The sequence below is a fragment of the Bemisia tabaci genome, chromosome 4 (assembly GCF_918797505.1).
Source record: "Bemisia tabaci chromosome 4, PGI_BMITA_v3".
Classification (NCBI taxonomy): Eukaryota; Metazoa; Arthropoda; class Insecta; order Hemiptera; family Aleyrodidae; genus Bemisia; species Bemisia tabaci.
Genome location: NC_092796.1, coordinates 34,431,475 through 34,450,916, shown reverse-complemented (window position 1 = coordinate 34,450,916; position 19,442 = coordinate 34,431,475). Strand labels below are relative to the sequence as shown.

General features: G+C 40.5%; 1 protein-coding gene across 2 annotated transcripts in view; it reads right to left on the bottom strand.

The window, feature by feature from the left end:
* The window catches only part of LOC109033081 (ribosomal protein S6 kinase alpha-5), a 210,506-nt gene extending 191,499 nt beyond the window's left edge, over nucleotides 1–19,007 (bottom strand). The window contains exon 1 of one of the 2 annotated variants that reach the window (XM_072299746.1): nucleotides 18,985–19,007. Coding sequence is in view for 1 of the 2 variants with exons in the window: in XM_019045631.2 (XP_018901176.1) it covers nucleotides 14,611–14,692 (82 nt within the window). In the remaining variant the exon portion in view is untranslated. Of the gene's footprint in view, nucleotides 1–14,610; nucleotides 15,040–18,984 lie in introns of those variants that run through there. The other variant, XM_019045631.2, reaches the window with a different exon arrangement.
* Between the last annotated feature and the right edge of the window lie 435 nt (nucleotides 19,008–19,442).

The window sequence follows — 19,442 nt, the reverse complement described above, 5'->3', positions numbered from 1 at the left end:
AATCATTGCATTAAGATACGTGGTTCGCACTTTCGGCATCGAACGCTTAAGCAGCAAAAGCGTATCGAATTTTTTTAAGAGAAATTCTCCCTTCCAAGAGTCATCATAGCATTTCAACGCCAAGTCATATTTTCCCGGGAACCGGAATGTTTTCGCTTTCAACATTACATTCGGGAGCGGTGAGTGGTGAATGGTGATTAATATTTTTGCCTGGAGAAACAGTGAGAAAGTCGAGGAACTCAGGCTGCTATTCCCCCGTGCTAAGGAAGAACGCCGTATGAACATTCGAAGTTTTCCAAATTTCCCTGAATAAAACATCTGTTTTAAAGGAAACATATGCATATTTCTACCGTGCTTAGGAAGAACGCCGTATAAACCTTCAGGCGTTGCCAACTTTCTTTTGGTAAATCACAAATTTGCTGAATTTTTTTAAAATATTTTCCCTCCAATTTTTCAGATAATTTTGTTCGCAATATCACCTAAAATTTCTGAAAATTTCGAGAAAAAATATTCATATCTTTCTTCAAAAATGAACATTTTATAGAAGGAAATTTGGCAACTCTCGAATGTTCATACGGGTTTCTTCCTTAGTACGGCAGATTTGTCCTTGAAAATCTCAGGTATTCTAGATTATACTGCGAACAAAATCGTCTGCAAAATTTGAAGGAAAATACGAACAATTTTCTCGGTAAATTCTCTTTTTATTGAAGGGATTAGATTATGACAACGTCGGAAGTCGGATACGGCGCTTTTCCTTACCACGGCAGCGTGATCAGGAGCACGAGACAAATCGCCTTATTTGGTCCTTGGGGGATTAAACGCTCGGAATTCAACAGGCGGTCAAGGTCTATCTCTCGTCCTCCACCAGTTTCTTGTCCTCCTGTATCCATATTCGTATTCCCATGATCAAATAAACGCGTGAATAAGGAATGAGGGGAAAAACTAGGCTATGTTTCCCTTTCGAACGAGGTTTACAAAGCACCGAGTGACGCAAATGGAGATCAAATTAAAAGCCAGATACTGAGTGCTCTTTGAAAAATAAAAGGCGTTCCTAGTAATACCGATCCTATTCTTTATAAAAATTTGACAGTATTTTGCTTCATAATAAAGCCTACACTTTCTTGTAAGAAATGGATAAAGGTTCTTAAAAATATTGCTGATAATCGGTTAATTGAAAAACAAGCTGCACTGTTGACTGTTGTGTGTCTTCACTGGAAAAAAAAACACATTGGATCTCAAGTCCAGACTCTTAAAAACATCGACAAGAAAAAGTACTATTGATTCAATCAGAATCTAGCTTAAATTAAGAACCAAGCCTCATAATTTAAGTGGATTTCGTTTTGATTCACGCAAAATCCGATTGAATTAAGAGTATTTTTTTTGTCAATGTTTTCAAGAGTCTGGACTCTAGATCCAATGTGTCTTTTTTCCTGGTGTTGCAAAATTTTTTAGTGGAATGGATAAATAATGATTTGGGTGGTGATTTCCCGGTATAGACACCATGGGTTTTTCACATCAATATCGCGGCATTCATAAGTACGTCAGTAATTAGAGACAAGCGAAAAGCCAGAATTTTCCTTCAGTTTTTCCGCATGATACCACATACCTACCTCAGAGTTCAAATAGTTGCAAGTTTGATTGCCGGATTTAAGTATGAGCGTCAGTAATTTGAGACGGACGAAAAGCTACGATTTGCCTTCAATTTTGCGTGATACCACATACCTACTACGGAGTTCGCGCGCTAGCTTTCCAAATGTAAGGATGCGAGCATAGCACCTACTTTCATAAACTTCGGTAATTGAAACGGGCCAAAAACTAAAATTTTCCTTCATTTCAGAGCGATACCACATAACCGCACGCTTGGTGTACGCTTTGACCATAGCTGATTCGTAGAACATGTGTATGCTTTCCGTGAACATAAAAAAAAACCAATATGTTGCTTATGGTTTTGTGAATAAACGAAAAATTACACGCTTTTCATCTCCATTTCGCTTTAAATACGCGACTTTTTCAGCGGGTATGTAAAGACAAAAAAAATTACGCCTTTTCCCCCTTTAATATCGTGGAAATGACGGTGGTTTTGTAAAAGTAAACAAATTACGCATTCATGGTCATGGTGTCTAGAATTTATTAGTACTCCCTGATGAGGGATCAAAGTTCTCTAATGTTGTTCAGGAAAGTTGTGATTATGTCCCTTTAAAATTTTCAGATATTGCAGTTATCTGCGGAACAAATAGTCTGAAAATTGGAAGAATAATAATAACAACTTTTCCAATAAACTCGTATTTTATGGAGGGGAATTCGGCAACGTCTAAAGGTCCTTACGGCGTTTTTCCTGGGTACGGCAGAACAGTACGGCTCCTGGCCGCGTTGCGATGGCTCCTCTAGGCGGCGCGCAGTGGATCGAGTCAATTGAAGAGGTCGGACAGAATTTGGAAACTTTAAACGCTTATAACTCCGTTTATACAAAAGTTTGAAGTTCTGAAAGCGGTTTCATTGGTTTCCTCGTGTAATTTTCTTCTAGAAGCACCCCTTAAAATTTGAAATGTGACGAAATAAACATCAAAATTTGCAGTTTTAGTCAAACATTTCATGTCCGGCCTCTTTCATTGGCTCGTTCTATTGTGCGGCGCGCGGCGGCTGCGATTGTACTGCTTCTCGTTTGCTCACTAATCGGAGGGAATTAATTAAGCCTTGATAATGAGCGACTCAACAAGTAGCGCTGGGCACACGCGAGCTGCGACACTCGAGAAGCCAATTTTCGTTCATGATCGGGTTTATTGCAGAGGCCAATTTTTGCGATCGAATGGGCTGTATCCGAATTGCATCCCTGGCCATTCCGAAATGCGTCCGGCGCATATATTGGGAAGGTTGCAACACCGCATATAAAAGGCGATGTCAATCGATGATGATCGAGCGTGTTCAGTGAAAAATTGCCGGTGTTTTTTAAAAGTTAGTATCGATGGCGAAATTATTGAATCTAATACGAAACAAAATCACAAAAACTTGACGATAACGATTTGACGAGACAAAAAGTTAGCAACTCTATAAAGAAAAGCAGCAGCACATATTTTTTGCCAGTAAAAAATTAATTTTTCAAGTGAAACTACAAGTACAAGGTTCGGGTCACACGTCTGAAAAGTTCCGATACATATCGAAGTGCCTCGATGTCTGACCCGAACTTCCGCAGTTGGACCTCAAGTCTTCAGGTACGTGATCCGAAAACTTCAGAGATCCATATGACCTCAACTTGGGGCCCCACGCACGAAGTTTTTTCCTCCGTGCGACAAAAATGACAAAAAAATTTAAAAAATGCCGGACCTTTTTGCAGAGTTTCCGCACTTTCTCGGTACTTCCGGACCGCCCTCAAAAAATCAGTACTATTTCTGGACTTTCCGGAAATTCCGGACTTGTAGACACCCTGACCTATACCTTCCGAAAACTGTGCTTTTTCAGTGTATCCGTAATTTTTCCGTACTGGAGACACCCTGCTTCGTTAATTCACACTCCTTTTTCACAAAAAAATAAGAGCTTACTCGAGCCACGTCGATTACTTCGATAATTTCGGTTGAGTCCTGAATGCGTTTTTTTTCACAGTTCCAGCCGAGGCGAGGACCAGTGGCAGCATATAAGTACAAGTGTGTGCTTGCCGGTAGCGACTCGATCGGTGGATGGAGAAAAACTCAATGTTAATGGGAGTACAAAGGGGAGTGCGAAGGAGGAGGAGGGGGGTTATTACATAATTCCTGCGTCTTGTGCACTGTCTGCGGAACCTATTTTCGGATCTGCGGGTTTATTACGCTCGGCGCTGTTATAATCTCCCGCAGTCGTTACATTCATGCCGACACGAAACCTTGCGCCTTGCGTCTGTCAAAGGTGTACGCATACTGAAACGCTCAGTTTACTTAACGGTTAGATAGATTTGTCTCAAAATCGGGTTCCCTAATAACAACACTAGTAGTAAAAAAAAAAAAGTTTGTATGTCGGCAGCCCCAGTTGATAGATGAGAGCAAACCACGTTGATAGTGTCAATGGATGCAACTTTTCGGACTCGATGGACGCCTCAGTTGCATAGCCCAACATTTGAAGACGCACAGACTTCCGTCATGCATTAATTCGTACTGCGGGTCGATTATTGAAACGGTATCGAATGACCTTGATCGATAACTCCCTATCTTAGCAATGTTATCTATCGATCAAGGTCGTTCGTTAACGATTCAACAATCGAACCGCTGGTCGTCTAAATTGTACAGTCTAAACATTGAAGACATGCTAATCTCTCGATAACTATTCCTGAACGCAACTTTTTGCACTTCATAGACGCCTCCTACAGACAAATTTTGAAGCCGCACTGACTTTCATGACAACTCCGCCTGGATGCGACTTTCCGCACTCGTTGGACTTGTGAACTGAATATTAAAAAAATTGAGGGCGAGTTGCCTTTCACAAGGTTGCCATAATTTCATCATCCTCAAATTCCCTGACTTTCCCTGACATTTCGTGAAGGCGTATCTCAATTTCTACGTGAACCCTGTTTTACGTGCGAGTCCATACTTTCCAGGGCTAATCCCGAAATCTAGATACGCCCTTACGCCAGAGAAACGAAGCTTTGAATAGAACTTCCATTTAGATTATTTTCCTGTGTATCGCTGAAACCACCTCGGTAAATTTCCTGACTTTTCCTTTGGATTCCCCGACTTTCCCTGAGTTCCGGGCCGCCGGCAACCCTTAACGCCTGGGTACAATTCAGTAACGTGGCGTGCTTCGCGATTTATCGATTGATCTGCCATTTAAATCTATGGAAAAGGATCGACAAACAGGGTATTAGCAACGAGCTCCTTAATAATCGATTCTTTATCACAGCTTGAAATGAGGATATATCGATATTTGCTCATTCACGCCTCGCCACTGATGCAATTATTTCAAAGTTCAGAAAACAATCTTCAAAACCACACATAGTTTTAGTACTATGAATTAATTTAAAACTTGCAACTTTTCACTGTTGCTTAGTTTCGAAGAGTCTAATATGGACCGAGTTTAACAGAAAGGAACCAAGCCACATCAGCTATTGCCAAGTTTAACTGGGCAATTAAAGTTTTTACGAGAGAACGTTTGTACGGATTTCTTTGCACATTTTAAGGTATTTGCTTCGTACCATGGAGATTTTTCACTGAAATTTGCACGAAAATCCGCACAACCGTTTTCATGTAAAAAAATTAAATTGCCCAATTAAATTTGGCAATAGCTGATGTGGCTTGGTTCCTTCCTGTTCGCGGTCCATATATCCGTACGCTATTCTCTTAATTTTAAATTAAAATTCTTAATCTTCTTCTTAAGAATAATGAAAATGAGCTGTCCTTCTGTGGGTGGAGATATTCAGCAGGGGAAACGTCTCACATCGCACTGTCATTTCACTGGCCGCATATGCCGTTAACACGTGTTTTGGTCCATGTCCGTTTAACGGACCTTTGACCTTTTCGGCATGAGCTATTCCAATACGAAATTTTACGCTCGCTCGTCAAAGAGGATCAACGACCGTTCATCCTAAAAATTGCCCCTCGCGGCGTAAACGCGCTAGAAACTTCACAATCCATGAGGTGTCCAGGGATTTCTCTCCTTTTTTTTTCTTATTCCATTCTTCACTTGCACTTTTCTTCCTCGAGCCTTGTCCACACGCGCGCGGTTCGAGGAACTTCCGGCGAACTTGTTCCAGGAACTTGTTTTAACTCGCGTATAACTTGTTTCTGAAACCTCCAGTTCGCGGAACTAATTCGTCTAAATTACGCTCGTGTAGACAAGGCCTCAAGTCTCACAAAACCTATTTGCTGGGGTTGTGGAGCTTTTAAAGAGGATCTAACGAGTCTCTTCGAATGCTAACGCTTACGAAAATATACAAATCAGGGCGTCTACTAAAACAGGCTGGTCAAAAATAAGTACTTTTACGGTACTTTTTCAGTACGTTCTCCAGAAATTCAGTACCTCCTCCAATACTTAGAAAAATTCCGTACTTTTCCAGGACCTCCATTTGACAAATTAGAAAAATTTCAAAAATTTGAAATTGCGACAAAAATGACAAAAAATTCCGGACCTTTATGCAGAATTTCCGCACTTTTTCAGTATTTCCGGACCGCCCTTAAAAAATCAGTATTATTTTCGGACTTTTCGGCAATTCCGAACTTGTAGACACCCTGCGAATAGATGAAGAGCCAAGGGCTTGTTACGCTGACCTGCCATTGCACGCCGATAAAGATTGTCGTTTTGACACAACGATAAAATTCATCGTACTAAAACAGCATTTACCATAATCTGGGGACAAGTGAAGTAAATGCAGATTTTGAAAAATTGAAATTCACCTAAAACTGGTCTTAAAATATTTTTATGAAAAATTTACTACTAAAATTCAATTTTTTGCATAAAACATTGAGTTAGAAAAACCTCATGGCTCCATAAAATTTTGAAATTTTAAACACGTGCTTCTTTTTAAAGAAAAAACTGCACTTATCTAACTTGTCCTCCAAGCCCCTCGATTTCATGAATGCGATCAATAATCTAGTTACGCTTACCCAATCGTATCACTGTGACGAAAATTAAGACGACATAAATTATGATTTCCCATACTGAAGTAGAATTTACTACAAAAAATGTTTTCATACAGGCAAGACCCAACTTATACAGGTAATGTACCATTGTGCAGGATTAGAAATTCAACTTTACATTTAACATTTTAGTCTCCATTCAAATTTCACTCGAAATATGCTAAAAATTTCCGAAATAACGTTTTAAGTGGGATATTGGCATTTTCAGGACCAGAATTTAGGCTTGTCACTTGTCAAACAAACCGAAGTTGAAATAAGTCATTATGGGGTACAAACAATTTCTACGCATCATTTTCTCCTTATCCTTTAGCCTTTCACATTTTTATGACAGCTCTTCTTCTTCCATTTTCCTATTCTTTTTGTTTCATCGTTTCTTTCTCTTTCTTCTCTTTCTTTACTATCCATCTCTATCCCTTCACCTTTTTCTCTTTATTACTCTCCGTCGTCTCTTATACATGTTCCTAAATTTTTTTGCTCACCTTTTTCTTCTCCTTTTTTTTACGATTCGAATTTGCGAAATCGAGTGAATTCCATTTTATTGGTAACTCAGAAAAGAATGTGGCAAAGGGTTTTTCCCCTTTCCTCGCACAGCAAATCTGCGCTTCAGAAACATGCTACCGTGCAAAGGAAAAACGCCGTATGAGCCTTCAGGCGTTGCCAAATTTCCTGTGATATGATATTAATTTTACGGGATATGATATCTGTGAATTTTCTTCTTCGAACTCTCAGGAAATGTATTCACGATTAGATCTAAATTATCGGAAATTTTCAAGAGAAAATATTCATGGTGCAAAGGAAAAACGCAGTATGAGCCTTCAGACGTTGCCGAATTCCCTGTGATATGATATTAATTTCACGGGATATAATATCTGTGAATTTTCTTCTTCGAACTCTCAGAAAATTTATTCGCGATTAGATCTAAATTATCGGACATTTTCAAGAGAAAATATTCATGACTCTCCTCTCAGGAAATTTGACAACTCTCGTATGTTCATACGGCGTTCTTCAGCATCAGAGTCCTGCTGCAATTCTTCCTTTTATTATTCCTGTGTCTATCTGTACAGAGACAAATCAAATTAATTAAAGCTACTGATATTATTTCTCTCTCTTGTTATTTCTAGTATATGCTTTTGACTGTGTCCAACTATTCGAAGACACATCTTTAAATTTAAAAAAAAGCTTTGGAAAAAAAGTCTCTTTTTCGCTTTTCCGGTGCACTCAAATATTTTATGAAATCCAGCGCCGCGCCAGAGCCACGCTGCCAAATTTCTTCCAATGAATCAGTTGCGTACGCAAGAGTTGGACGTTTTTCTACCGAACGGACCTAAGTACATTATGACGTGAGCCCTGATATTCATAATGGACCATTAGACAAGGTACGAATTTAAGCAATCTGATACATGTTTCTTAACCAGAATTTCACGTAGAACACGATTCAAACTACGAAAATTACCGAAATCAACTTCTAGCGAAGATATTAACGTTTTTATTTCACATTGGGTACGAGGAATTTGAACTGCCCGCTCACAAGAAACTCAAAGCTCTACGTGAGTCAAATCGCGCACTACAACGGTTTCAGCAAGCTTCTCAATCGAGCAATGTTCATTTTCCACCATAAGTTGTTCAAACTATTGGTAATCTGCTATAGCTGAGCCAAAGTGTCAAGATTGAAGTTGAAAATTTTTACATCGCAGAGACTGTCATGATAAACATTTAGCGCGCGATGTGAATCACGTAGAGCATTGAGTTTTCATGAGCGGGTGGTTTGAATTCACGCATCAAGAATCATTAAATAGCTTCGTCAGGAGTTGATTTGGGTAATTTTCGTTGTGCGTATCGTGTTCTACGTGAAATTTTGGTTGAGAAACATGTATCAGAATGCTGAAGTTCGTACCTTGTCTAGTGGTCCATTCTTATGGGTCTCAGGGCTCATGTTTGAATGCATAGTTCCGTTTGGCGTAGAGTCCCTTTATACCCAGAGTTAAGACAACTCACTTTTGGTTGGGCTGAAAGTGGCCTAAAAAAAAATCCAATTCTGATTGGTTCTGGCTCATGGAGGCCGAAACGAGTGCACCAAGATGGCGGTACCTCGAATGTGAACAAGAAGAATGAAAATATTACCTAATTGTGGTTTATCAAGAGTAAATTGTTATTTCCATCGGTCTAAAATGAAAATAGATTAAGAAATTATTCACAAACCAATTTAATTGTCGTTTTAATTGATCAATTTGTTGATGTTGTTGTTTTTGTGTGACAGACATCGCAGGATTCCCGATCCTTATCCCTCAATATCGTGGGTGCACTCGTTTTCGGCCTCCATGGCCAGCCAAGGCCGGCTGCCAGTCAGCTGATAATCGAGTTGTCTTAACTCTGGGTATAAAGGGACTCTAGTTTGGCGGAAATACGTCCAGTTATAAATAAGCAGTATGAATAAACCAACGGCGAGGCGTGTTTTGCGATTTATCGGTTGATCAGTCATTTAAAACTATGGAAAAGGATCGAGAAACAGGTTGTTCGAAACGAACACCTTAATAATCGATTCTTTACCATAGCTTAAAATCGAAAAATATCGATAGTCGACGATTCGGACTTCGCCACTGGAGTGTAAGATATTGGGGTAGAATGACACGAAAATTACGATATCTTATACTTCTTAAGGCGCAATTTACGTAGTTTGGAGCACGCTTTTTCGAATCTCCCGCATTCGGGGGGCAGTTTTGCCTAGAAAACCGTGCCTAGAAACAAACAACGGCAACTCACAGCAACTTCCAGTTGACGAAAACTGATGATTCCAAACATAATATGTATCCACATAACCCGAAGATCGATATAACGCACTCTATAACTGAAGACGAGGAATACATGTCAAAGATCACGTATCGTTTTTATAGATACAAATAAACAACGAAAACACGTTGGCAAGTACCGGAAACCACCTCAAGTTGCCGTTTGCTTGTGTCCGGTGACTTGAAAACTGTCCCCAGACGTGGGAAATTTCGAAAATTGTTTTTCACGCTACGCAAATCGCGCAGAGACTGAGGAGTGGATATCAGACTTTCTCAATGTGACCTTTCCGATTTTCGTGGCATTTTACTCCTAAAAACTCTAATCACGCGGCTATTTGTCATGCGAGCAATAGACCTATTTCGATTTACGATTCATTTTTTACGAAAGTTATGAAAATATTCCTTAATTTTTTTAGATAATTTTGGGTGAATAAAACTCAAAAGAATTTGGAAAGAAATGATTCACATGTGGACCGCACTAAGCAGAGAGGAACCAAGCCACATCAGTATTTGGCAATTTAATTTTTCAGATGAAAACGGCTGTGCAGGTGTTCATGGAAATTACAGTAAATTTTCTCCATAGTACGAAGCAAACTCCTTAACATTTTCAGAGGAATCCGCACAAACGTTCTCTCGTAAAAAATTTAATAGCCCGATTTAATTTGGCAATAGCTAATGTGGCTTGGTTCCTTTCTGTTAAAGGCGGTCTAGTTGGATTTCATTTCGCAATGGGCCTGTTGCAAACTTTTGCTAGAGCAAAAATAAGAGTTGTTTCTTATAGATAATGCCTCAAAAATCACGATGAGCGCATCGACAAAGTCTGAAATGCACTCATAACTTCACAATCTGCGTAAGAAATTTGCGGTTTTTTGAGCTTCCCGCTTCAAAAACGATACTACGGCACAGGTGAACATTTTGTAAGAGGAGTCGTTCCATCGTCGGCAATAATCATCATGGACGACGCCAATCCGCCAAAACACGTTTGATGGGACGAGATAACACCTGAACTGGATTAGACCAGATAACAATCGGTGTGTTAACGTTCATATTTTCCACGCCCGAATTGATTGACCTTGAACTCTCCTCGAATTACGCGCGGAACTGCGCGCAAGCGTCGGCCATGATGAATATCGCCGACGATGGAGCGACTCCTCTAACAAAATTTTCACCTGTGCCGTAGTATCGTTTTTGAAGCGGGAAGCTTAAAAAAACGCAAATTTCTTACGCAGATTGTGAAGTTATGAGTGCATTTCAGACTTTGCCGATGCGCTCATCGTGATTTTTGAGGCATTATCTACAAGAAACAACTCTTATTTTTGCTCTAGCAAAAGTTTGCAACAGGCCCATTAGGAACTAGTACATCACGCTCACTTTAGAAACATATCTTGAGTCTAGATTCTTGAAAACATTGACAAGAAAAAGGACTCTTGATTCAAGCAGATTTAAGCTTAAATGAAAAGGAAATCCGCTCAAATTAAGAGGCTTGGTTCTTGATTTGGGCTTAAATCTGATTGAATCAAGATTATTTTTTCTTGTCGATGTTTTTAAGAGTCTGGACTCTAGATCCAAAGTGTTTGTTTTTCCAGTGTACTAGCAGGTTATGAGTTTATATATGTGTTTTCATGGATAATCCAGAAATTGTAGTTCCTAGTTCCACAATGAAGTCTAGTTCACGGGAAGATGTATACTTTTACTTCAAGTATACTGGATAATTCGTATTTTATCAAAGGAGAGGCAACGTCCAAAGGCTCAAACGGCGTCCTCCTGCAGCATGGCAAAGTAGCCAAGACTTCTTCACAAAGCGACTCGATGGATTTGTGTGCCAACACAGTCAATGGCGACTGCGGTTTTTCCTCAAAACAATGGGCGGGTTCACGTCAAAGACTCAATTTCGGCTGATGAGTGATCGGAACCGGAGCCCTCTGCATTGACTGTCTTTCTTGGCGATTAAATCAATAAACAAAACTTGGAGAGGGTAGCACAAGTCCGGCTTGGCATTTTTCCCTCGACAGCGGCGCAAACTCACGAATCCCGCCATATCAAGACACGAATAATGCATGTTCACCAGACAAGAATGAGGCGGGAACATGCTGCACCGCCATGGAAAAGCATAGTATACCCATGAAGAATAGATGCTTAGATAAGGGAGTTAACTCGATTACTTGCATGCCGTTTTATGAAGTGCTTCCGTGTTTACACTCGTTTCTACACTTGGATATTTCAATTTTCATCAGGGCTGCCACAGAATTTAGAAAATCAAATTCCCTGAAATTTCCCTGATTTCTCTGTCACATTTAGGGAAAATTCCCTGACAATAGGTCACTAATCATTGTTTATTTTGTTTAATAATCTGGACGTACTAGGTGAGTGGATAATGTGGTGATTTTTCCGCATTGTTATGGAGTCGAAATCGCGGAGAAAACAGCTTTTGAAAAATCCAAAAACTGCAAGACCTTTAAAACGCACCCGAACGGCGGAAAACTGACGGTGGTGATGTACTGCGGTGGTCAAATCGCAATCTTCTCTCATTTCCATTTCCACTGATGTTTGTTAAAATAAAACGTATCTCAATATGTAATTGTTACTTGTTTACTACAGTTAACGTAAATGAGACTCGGTTCTTCAATTCAGAAGATATAATTTTGACATAAATATTGTTCTCATATGCGAGGAGTAAATAGACATATGAGACGGAAGTCGTAGAAAACCCGTGCTCGCATCTGATTAGTGCCGGACGACATCATTCGGTTCGGCGCGAAATCGGGGCGTTTTGAATTTGCGGATAAGTTAAACGATTTGAACTGCGTACTTCTCGGTTATTGAAAAAAAGAGATTTATGCAAAAATTAGTCGAAAAGTGCTTTACAAACGACGGGTTGTGACATAAATCGTTCTGGATAATTTGAATTCAAAGGTTGGCAGCTCTTTTGAGCCCTAACTTTCTTCGCGGAGGCATCGGTGAAGGCCTGATGGATTTCCGGAGCTTCACACCTGCCCGTACTCTCGCTGTGCTGACGTGATAACGAGGAGAACCGTGTGGGCAAAGATGAAGTTTTGAGAAAATGGGCTCACTGGCGGTCTGAGCGGAAAATTGTATTGAAAGAAGCCTCCGCTCTTTATCAAATTGCCACCAATCATCCGAGAAACTCTCAGAAATCGTTGGACTGATTAAAAATCGACCAACTTTATTTCAATCATATAAAAAGGGTATTATTCATTTTCATACATATCAGACTGGTAGTATAGGCAAGAGAGCCAAGTGCTATTTTCAGCATGACTTTATGGTTGCAATTTGGACACACAACAAATACACTTTCAGGTTAGAAATTGACAGCAAAAGGCGCCATTTTCTTTAAAACCACGGCTTTCATTGGCTCTCTGGCGGAATATAATGCTTCTTACGGCTGTTTTGTCTGAACCTACATCATTTTTGGCGCACCTACGGCTTTCGTATACGCCTCTTTCTTATACAAATGGGACGGATTTCGCTGATTTGGCTATATCGGTGATTTCATCTGAAAAACATTAGCCTGATTTAGAGGGGAATCTCAATTTCGAAAATTTGAGAGTTACGGCTATCTCCGCTATAACATCTATCAGGTTGGCAATCTATGACGGTGCATACTAAGCGATGTGTTCGGGACACATCACAAGTTAGATCTAAAAATCTCAAGGAATTTCGTGTTGAGCTGCGGGCCGATTATTGAAAGTTTAAGGCAGCCCGATCAGGGTGTCTACTAGAACAGGCTGGCCAAAATACAGTACTTTTACAGCAATTTTCCAGTACAATGCCAAGAAGTTCAGCGCCTCCGCAACAAAAAAATTTAGTACTTTTTCAGTACCTCCATTTAACAAAATTCGGAAAATTTCAAAATTTTGAATTTCTCACTAAAATTTAAGACAAAAATGAAAAAATTCCGGACGTTCTTGCGGAAATTCCGCACTTCATCAGTGCTTCCGGACCGCCCTTAAAACATAAGTTCTTTTTCCGGACTTTCCGGAAATTCTGGACTTGTAAACACCCTGCCGATAAGACATCGAATTGCGATATATTGCATGGTTATGATAGGGCTATGTCTTGTCACATCAGGCTGATATAGTTTCAATAATCGGGCCGCAGGCTCAGAAATTAAAGAAATAACGCCACTTCGAGAGCTCTACTTGGATCGTGTGACAGAGGCTCAGGCCCGGGATCGGACCGAGTTCTTTATAGTACTGTACCTGCTCATAATGAGTTCTGAAGGTCGCGGGCCTGATCCACGATGCTACGTGGGCTCCGTCGTCAATCGCAGAGTAAATACAAACACTTGTTGCTCACTCCCAGACCCAGATACAAACTCCTCGTCTACATTTTACCGCGAGGGAATAGATCCAGAGATCCTCAATCCTCCGCTGGAAGCAAGCAAATGATAAATCCAGGACCCTCCTCTTGTCAAACTGATAATATAATTGATAAATCAATGAATCAGTGGGATTCTCCTTTTAACGACCAGCAAAAGACACGATAAAAAAAAGTCCGATTTTTGAATCGTGTCGTCCTTTTTGCCTATAGATCACGGCGTATTTAGTGAAAAGTTAGACGCAATTTGTTTCAGTTACAGAACTAGTCGCTGTGACTTGGTGAAGCGAAAAGCTCCGTAGATCACCGGACAGAAAAATTAGGATTTTCTTCTTCTTTTTTTTTTTTTTGGGGGGGGGGGGGGGGGGGGGGCAATTTTTGCCACGTTGACGCAGAGCCTTCATTTTTCAGGCATCATGACCGATTCCTTCGGCGCCTTGGTTCCTTGGTGCGTTGGCGCCTGTGAGTTTCGAACACTGCCCAGAATGGATACATCTGGGAGTCATCAAAGAGTACATTGATGGATACAGATGAGATTATAAAAAGACAACACACGGATGCTTTTCATAATTAATGCAAGATTGACCAACGACCAGAACTATTAATTTCCGCAAGCACGAAAGAAGCGGCAACCGGCTGTTGTCCGTAAACAAATCGTGGTGCGCAAAAAGCTAAAGACCGAACAACAACACCTAGGAGCCAATTTAGTCAAAATAATAACCGCGCTCGTCTCTAATTCCACTCCACCGGGAGCCGACAAATTCAACATCAAAGGGGGAGGGGGCGCCTGCGTATGGAGGGGGATCACCGCTCCGGGGGGGGGGGGGTCCAGGGGAAGGGATAAAACGGTGGTCCTTGAGAGATAAGAGCGCGTAAAACAACGAACTCACCGTAAGTCAGCACGTGTGTCACAGTGTGGGTGGCGACGATAACAGGTTGGGCCTGCGGGGAGGCCGAGGATGTGCTGGCCATTGGTCAAGTCGATCAGAGCACAGGACACATTTTTCACGAAGAAACACCGTCCGGAGTCAATCGCTGGAGTTTTCAGCTTAGCGAGGAACTAATCGAATGATCGAATGCCATCCGAATCGATGACTAAAATTTCGATTTACTGTTGACAAGATAATATACTACCGATCAATCGACGGTTAGAACTCCCCAGTTCCTGGTTCTAATTTCGGATTATGAGCACGAGACCTCTAAATATTTCAGCTTGAAGCTCAAAAGTGCTGATATTTGAGAGAAGAACAAGGTTTCATGAGAAAATATGGAAAGAATAATGCCGAATTTTGCTGAGCTATCACCGAAATTATACAGCGCACATGGATCCAATTTGGCAATGGATTCTCTACCGTTGTTTTGATTTCCGTTCACAAATGCTGATTTCCATCTGGGTACCCCGGTTTCAGGTTATTTTAAAAAATTTCTGTTCGAAAATATGCACACTAATCGATTACTGATTTTTTACGATAATCCAAATCGATTTGCCAACGAAGCGAAAGACTAATAATCAAACTCTAAAATTCTCAAAATTCGGCACGAATGCCGATTTCCATCTGTGAACCCCGGGTACAAGTCGTTATTTTGAAAATTCACCGTTTCAAAATACACACACTGATCGATTGTAAACTCGATTAGCGATTTTTCGATAATCCAAAAATTCGACCGATCGATAGCCGACCAATCGAAAAACTCCGGGATATTAGTGAGGGAGGCGCGGCGCGGCACAGCACGTACGGCACGGGCGAATCACAAGCACTCCGAGTTATTAAAAGCTAACCTTCAAACGGCTACGCGGCGGCGGCGGAGATGATCGCGTGAACACGCCTCGCATATGTTTCTCGAACGCAGGGTTTCAGCGCTGTTTCCGCGGCTTCAGTTCGGGAATCCCGGGTTCAGGATGGCGAAAACTCCGACTTTCACCCCGGTGCCCGTCAGGCAAGTGTCAGCGTGGAACGAGCCGAGTTTTGAACGCCGAGTTCGAGGGAAAAAGTTTAATCATTTCAACGCTCGGAGCTTATCTGCGGGAGCCACTGCTGCTCGGCGGCCTGCCCGAGAATCGATTGACATGCTCCTGAGCTCTGTCGGCGGCCGCCCGAACTTCCGAGGCGGCTCCAACAAGTGGCAGCATCGTTCCTGTCCGCCGCCGGCCGCCTTTTCAGCCTACAGGCTCGGATTTTAGCCGGCGCTAATTTGTTGCTCGCCTCGTGGCCTACTCGCGTGTTGGAAGGGTAATTAAGTTGGACTTGGGACGCCTCGACGAATCGTTCGGACGGGGGGCATTTAAACGCGTGCACGTTTCACCGCGAGAGGGCAGCACAACAGTCCACGCTTCATGATTTCAAAATTAAATGGAGGGGTAAATCCTTGTTTCCTTGCCGATTGCTTTCTCCATATCAGCTGAGAGCAGGGTGGCATGAAACGTAAGAAAGAAATGAAAGATTGGACATTTCAGTGAAATATTTCAAAATTTCACGAGGCTCTGGAATATTTCATATTTTTCAGGGGCTAGAGTATGCAACCCGCACTCAAACACACAAAATAGAGGTAACAATTTTTTACATTCTACGAAACATGAAAAGGAACCAGTATTTTTCAATATCTTTCATTTTCTGAAATTTCATGAAATATTTCACGTGAAATTTCAAGATTTTAATTTTTATGAACTTTTGTCACCTGGCTGAGAGGCTCCGTAGTGAGAAAACTGTAACATACTAAGATCGCCCTGGAAATTTCACGTAATTCGTCGTATGTCTTACACGAAAGAAGAAAGAGAAGGAGAAAGGTTTTTGCATTTTCACCGGAAGAATTTTCAGAAATTATATAATTGTAAATTTCTCATATTTTTCCTCTGATTTCATTCAAAAACCAAACAAATTGACGAAAATTATGCAGGTTCATATTCGTAAAAAATGGAATTGTGTGAGTGAATTTGACAACCTTGGAATGGAGTCAAGTTTCTTGGAACGAGAAAAGACGTATTTTTCACGTGCAATTTAAATGCAATTTCAAGAAGTTTTTGAAATATGAAAAAGAGCCTAAAATTTCAAATTGGTGAAATTTCACGTTCTTATTATCCATGAAATTTTCTATCACAGGTTGGGGAAGGAATCAAGAGCGAGTGCCTCTCACTTCTTGTGAGCGACGAAAATAAAGAACAGAGGTCGGAAATTGGAGTTTGTCTATAATGCAGAATTGGCCGGTGTTAGAGAGTTTTCATGAATTTCTGAATTAGTTGGAGCCTACTCGCTACTCGCTGAACGATGAGCAAGAGAATAACTAATTTCTAAATAGAACACTTATCGAGGGATTTATGATCAAATGATCAAATCTGGTCAAATATATGCGCTAAAGCGTGAAAGCTGCACGATGGAACAGAATTACGGTACATATTCTCACATTTAGATCTGTTGTTCTACAATATCCCACACCAGAAAAAATGTGTTAAAAATTCAGCGAGCTTTACTTATTCGACACTCTCAGATGAAGCAATAAAACTGTTTCAGGCGAATTCCCCATTCTTTTCAACAATTCTTGTCAGTTACTCCGTTCTAAATCCATTAACTAAATGAGGTACACAAATAATGTGATATTATCCACCAAAATGAGACATTCCGCGGTTAATTTTCTAGAACTATTTGGAAAACAGATAGATTTCGTTTCGTATTAACAGAAATGCGATCTCAATATCGAATCAGAAGCACATTGGCTAAAAACAGAAAGGACCTGTGAATCTCCTTCAATTTCGCGTGTTACCACATACCTACTATGGGGTTCGAATGGTTGCTCAGGGTGTTTCCGCTCGTTTCAAAGGTGAAAAATCACGCCCAATTCATCTAAATACCGCGGAAAATATGCGATTTTTCCAGCGCAGGCGTCAGTCCTATACGATTACTCTCTTTTCATCTCGACATCGCTGAAAACGCGCCTTTAACATCGACGCGCGCATTCAATTCATGATGTCTGTAGTTCGTGACAGGTAAAGAGCTTAAATCTCCTTCAACTTCGCGTGATACCACATACCTACTCCGGAGTTCGAATAGTTGCTCAGGGTATTTCCGCTCGTTTCAAAGGTGAAAAATCACGCCCAATTCATCTAACAAAAACCGCGGAAAAAAAAACGCGGTTGTAAATACCGCGGAAAATATGCGATTATTCCAGCGCAGGCGTCAGTGCAAAACGATTACTCACTTTGCATCTCGATATCGCTGAAAATGCGCCTTTACCATCGCCGCGCGCATTCTATCCATGATGTCCGTAGTTTGTGAAAGGTAAAGAGCTAAAAATCTCCTCCTATTTCGCGTGATACCACATACCTACTCCGGAGTTCGAATAATTGCTCTGGGTGTTTCCGCTCGTTAAAAGGTGTATAATTACGGCCAGTTCACTCCGAAGTTCGAATAATTGCTCAGGGTGTTTCCGTTTGTTCAAGGGTGTATAGTTACGGCCAGTTCAACATCAATTTCGTGGAAAATGTGCGATTTTTCAAGCGGAGGCGTTAATCTAGAACGGATTCTACGGTTCCAACAGTTTTTTTTTTTATAAAATCAATAAAAATTTCGCGTAATTAACCTTAATATCGCGGTACATTTGGGGATGGCTTAATGTTTCTGAAAACGGACTATAAATTTTGAACAAATAGACTTTAAATTTTTCCCATTTGTACCTTTGCTTATTCTAGCAAGCGGCTCAATGTTTCATCGGAAATTCTTGGCTGTAAGAGGTCCTATAGAATGCTAGGGATTGTTATTAAGCAACAAATACGTTTGTTCGTTCGTAAGTCGTAGTGTCAAGAAAAAGAAGTTACTGTATCTTTCGAAAATTGAACGATCAGTGACTTAAGTGCATGCTCAGTTGTAGTGATGTTGGAACAATATTTTAACCTGGAACTATTTGGAGGTTTAGAATTGCGTAATGAAATTAGATAGCATTTTGCAAAAAGGAACCAAGATCATTCCAATTTTGCTAGGATTGTTCAGCTTACATTCATTGGTACGAAATTACTGAAATTAAGCAAATAATTAAATTTACGACGGTAATTTTTGTCTAGAATTATATTTAATTGAAGGTAAAGAGAAAACTTATTTAGATTATTAGTGCATATTTTCAAGGTAAAACAAGGTGCACAATCTTAATGGCATTGACATGTTCTTGGTTCCTTTTTGCAAAATGCAATCCCATTAATCCATTTAAAATTTAATACGAGAAATTGTACGGTTGAGCGATCAGACAGTGTGTCAATTCAGGAAATTAAAATGACGTACCTTGTAAGAAGCTTGTGGCAATGAATTCTGGAACAGAAAAAAGAAGCGATAATTATTAATAAGCTTTACTTAAGATCGGAGTACAATACAACTGTGATAAGTTAAGTCGACAGTCGATCGATTCAAGTTTTTATTTTTCGTTCGATTCAGATCGATCGAAGACACACTCTCTCGTAGCATGCGGACTGTCTATCATTCTCTTTTTTTAACTGGACAATTCCCCTTCTACTGCGTCTGTCGCAATTATTTTTACGAATATATTGTGCGAGCTCATTACATACTCGGCTCTCTGAAGGCGTTTTATGTGCACAAGTAGCGCAATCCGTTGAAGAACGAACAAAGTAGGGAGTAAGTGATTCATCCAAATTCACTTCTGTTGTTCTCCAACATATTGCGATACTTGCGCACATAAAACGCCTTCAGAGTGTCAAGTATGTAATGAGCTGATATCAGTCAGC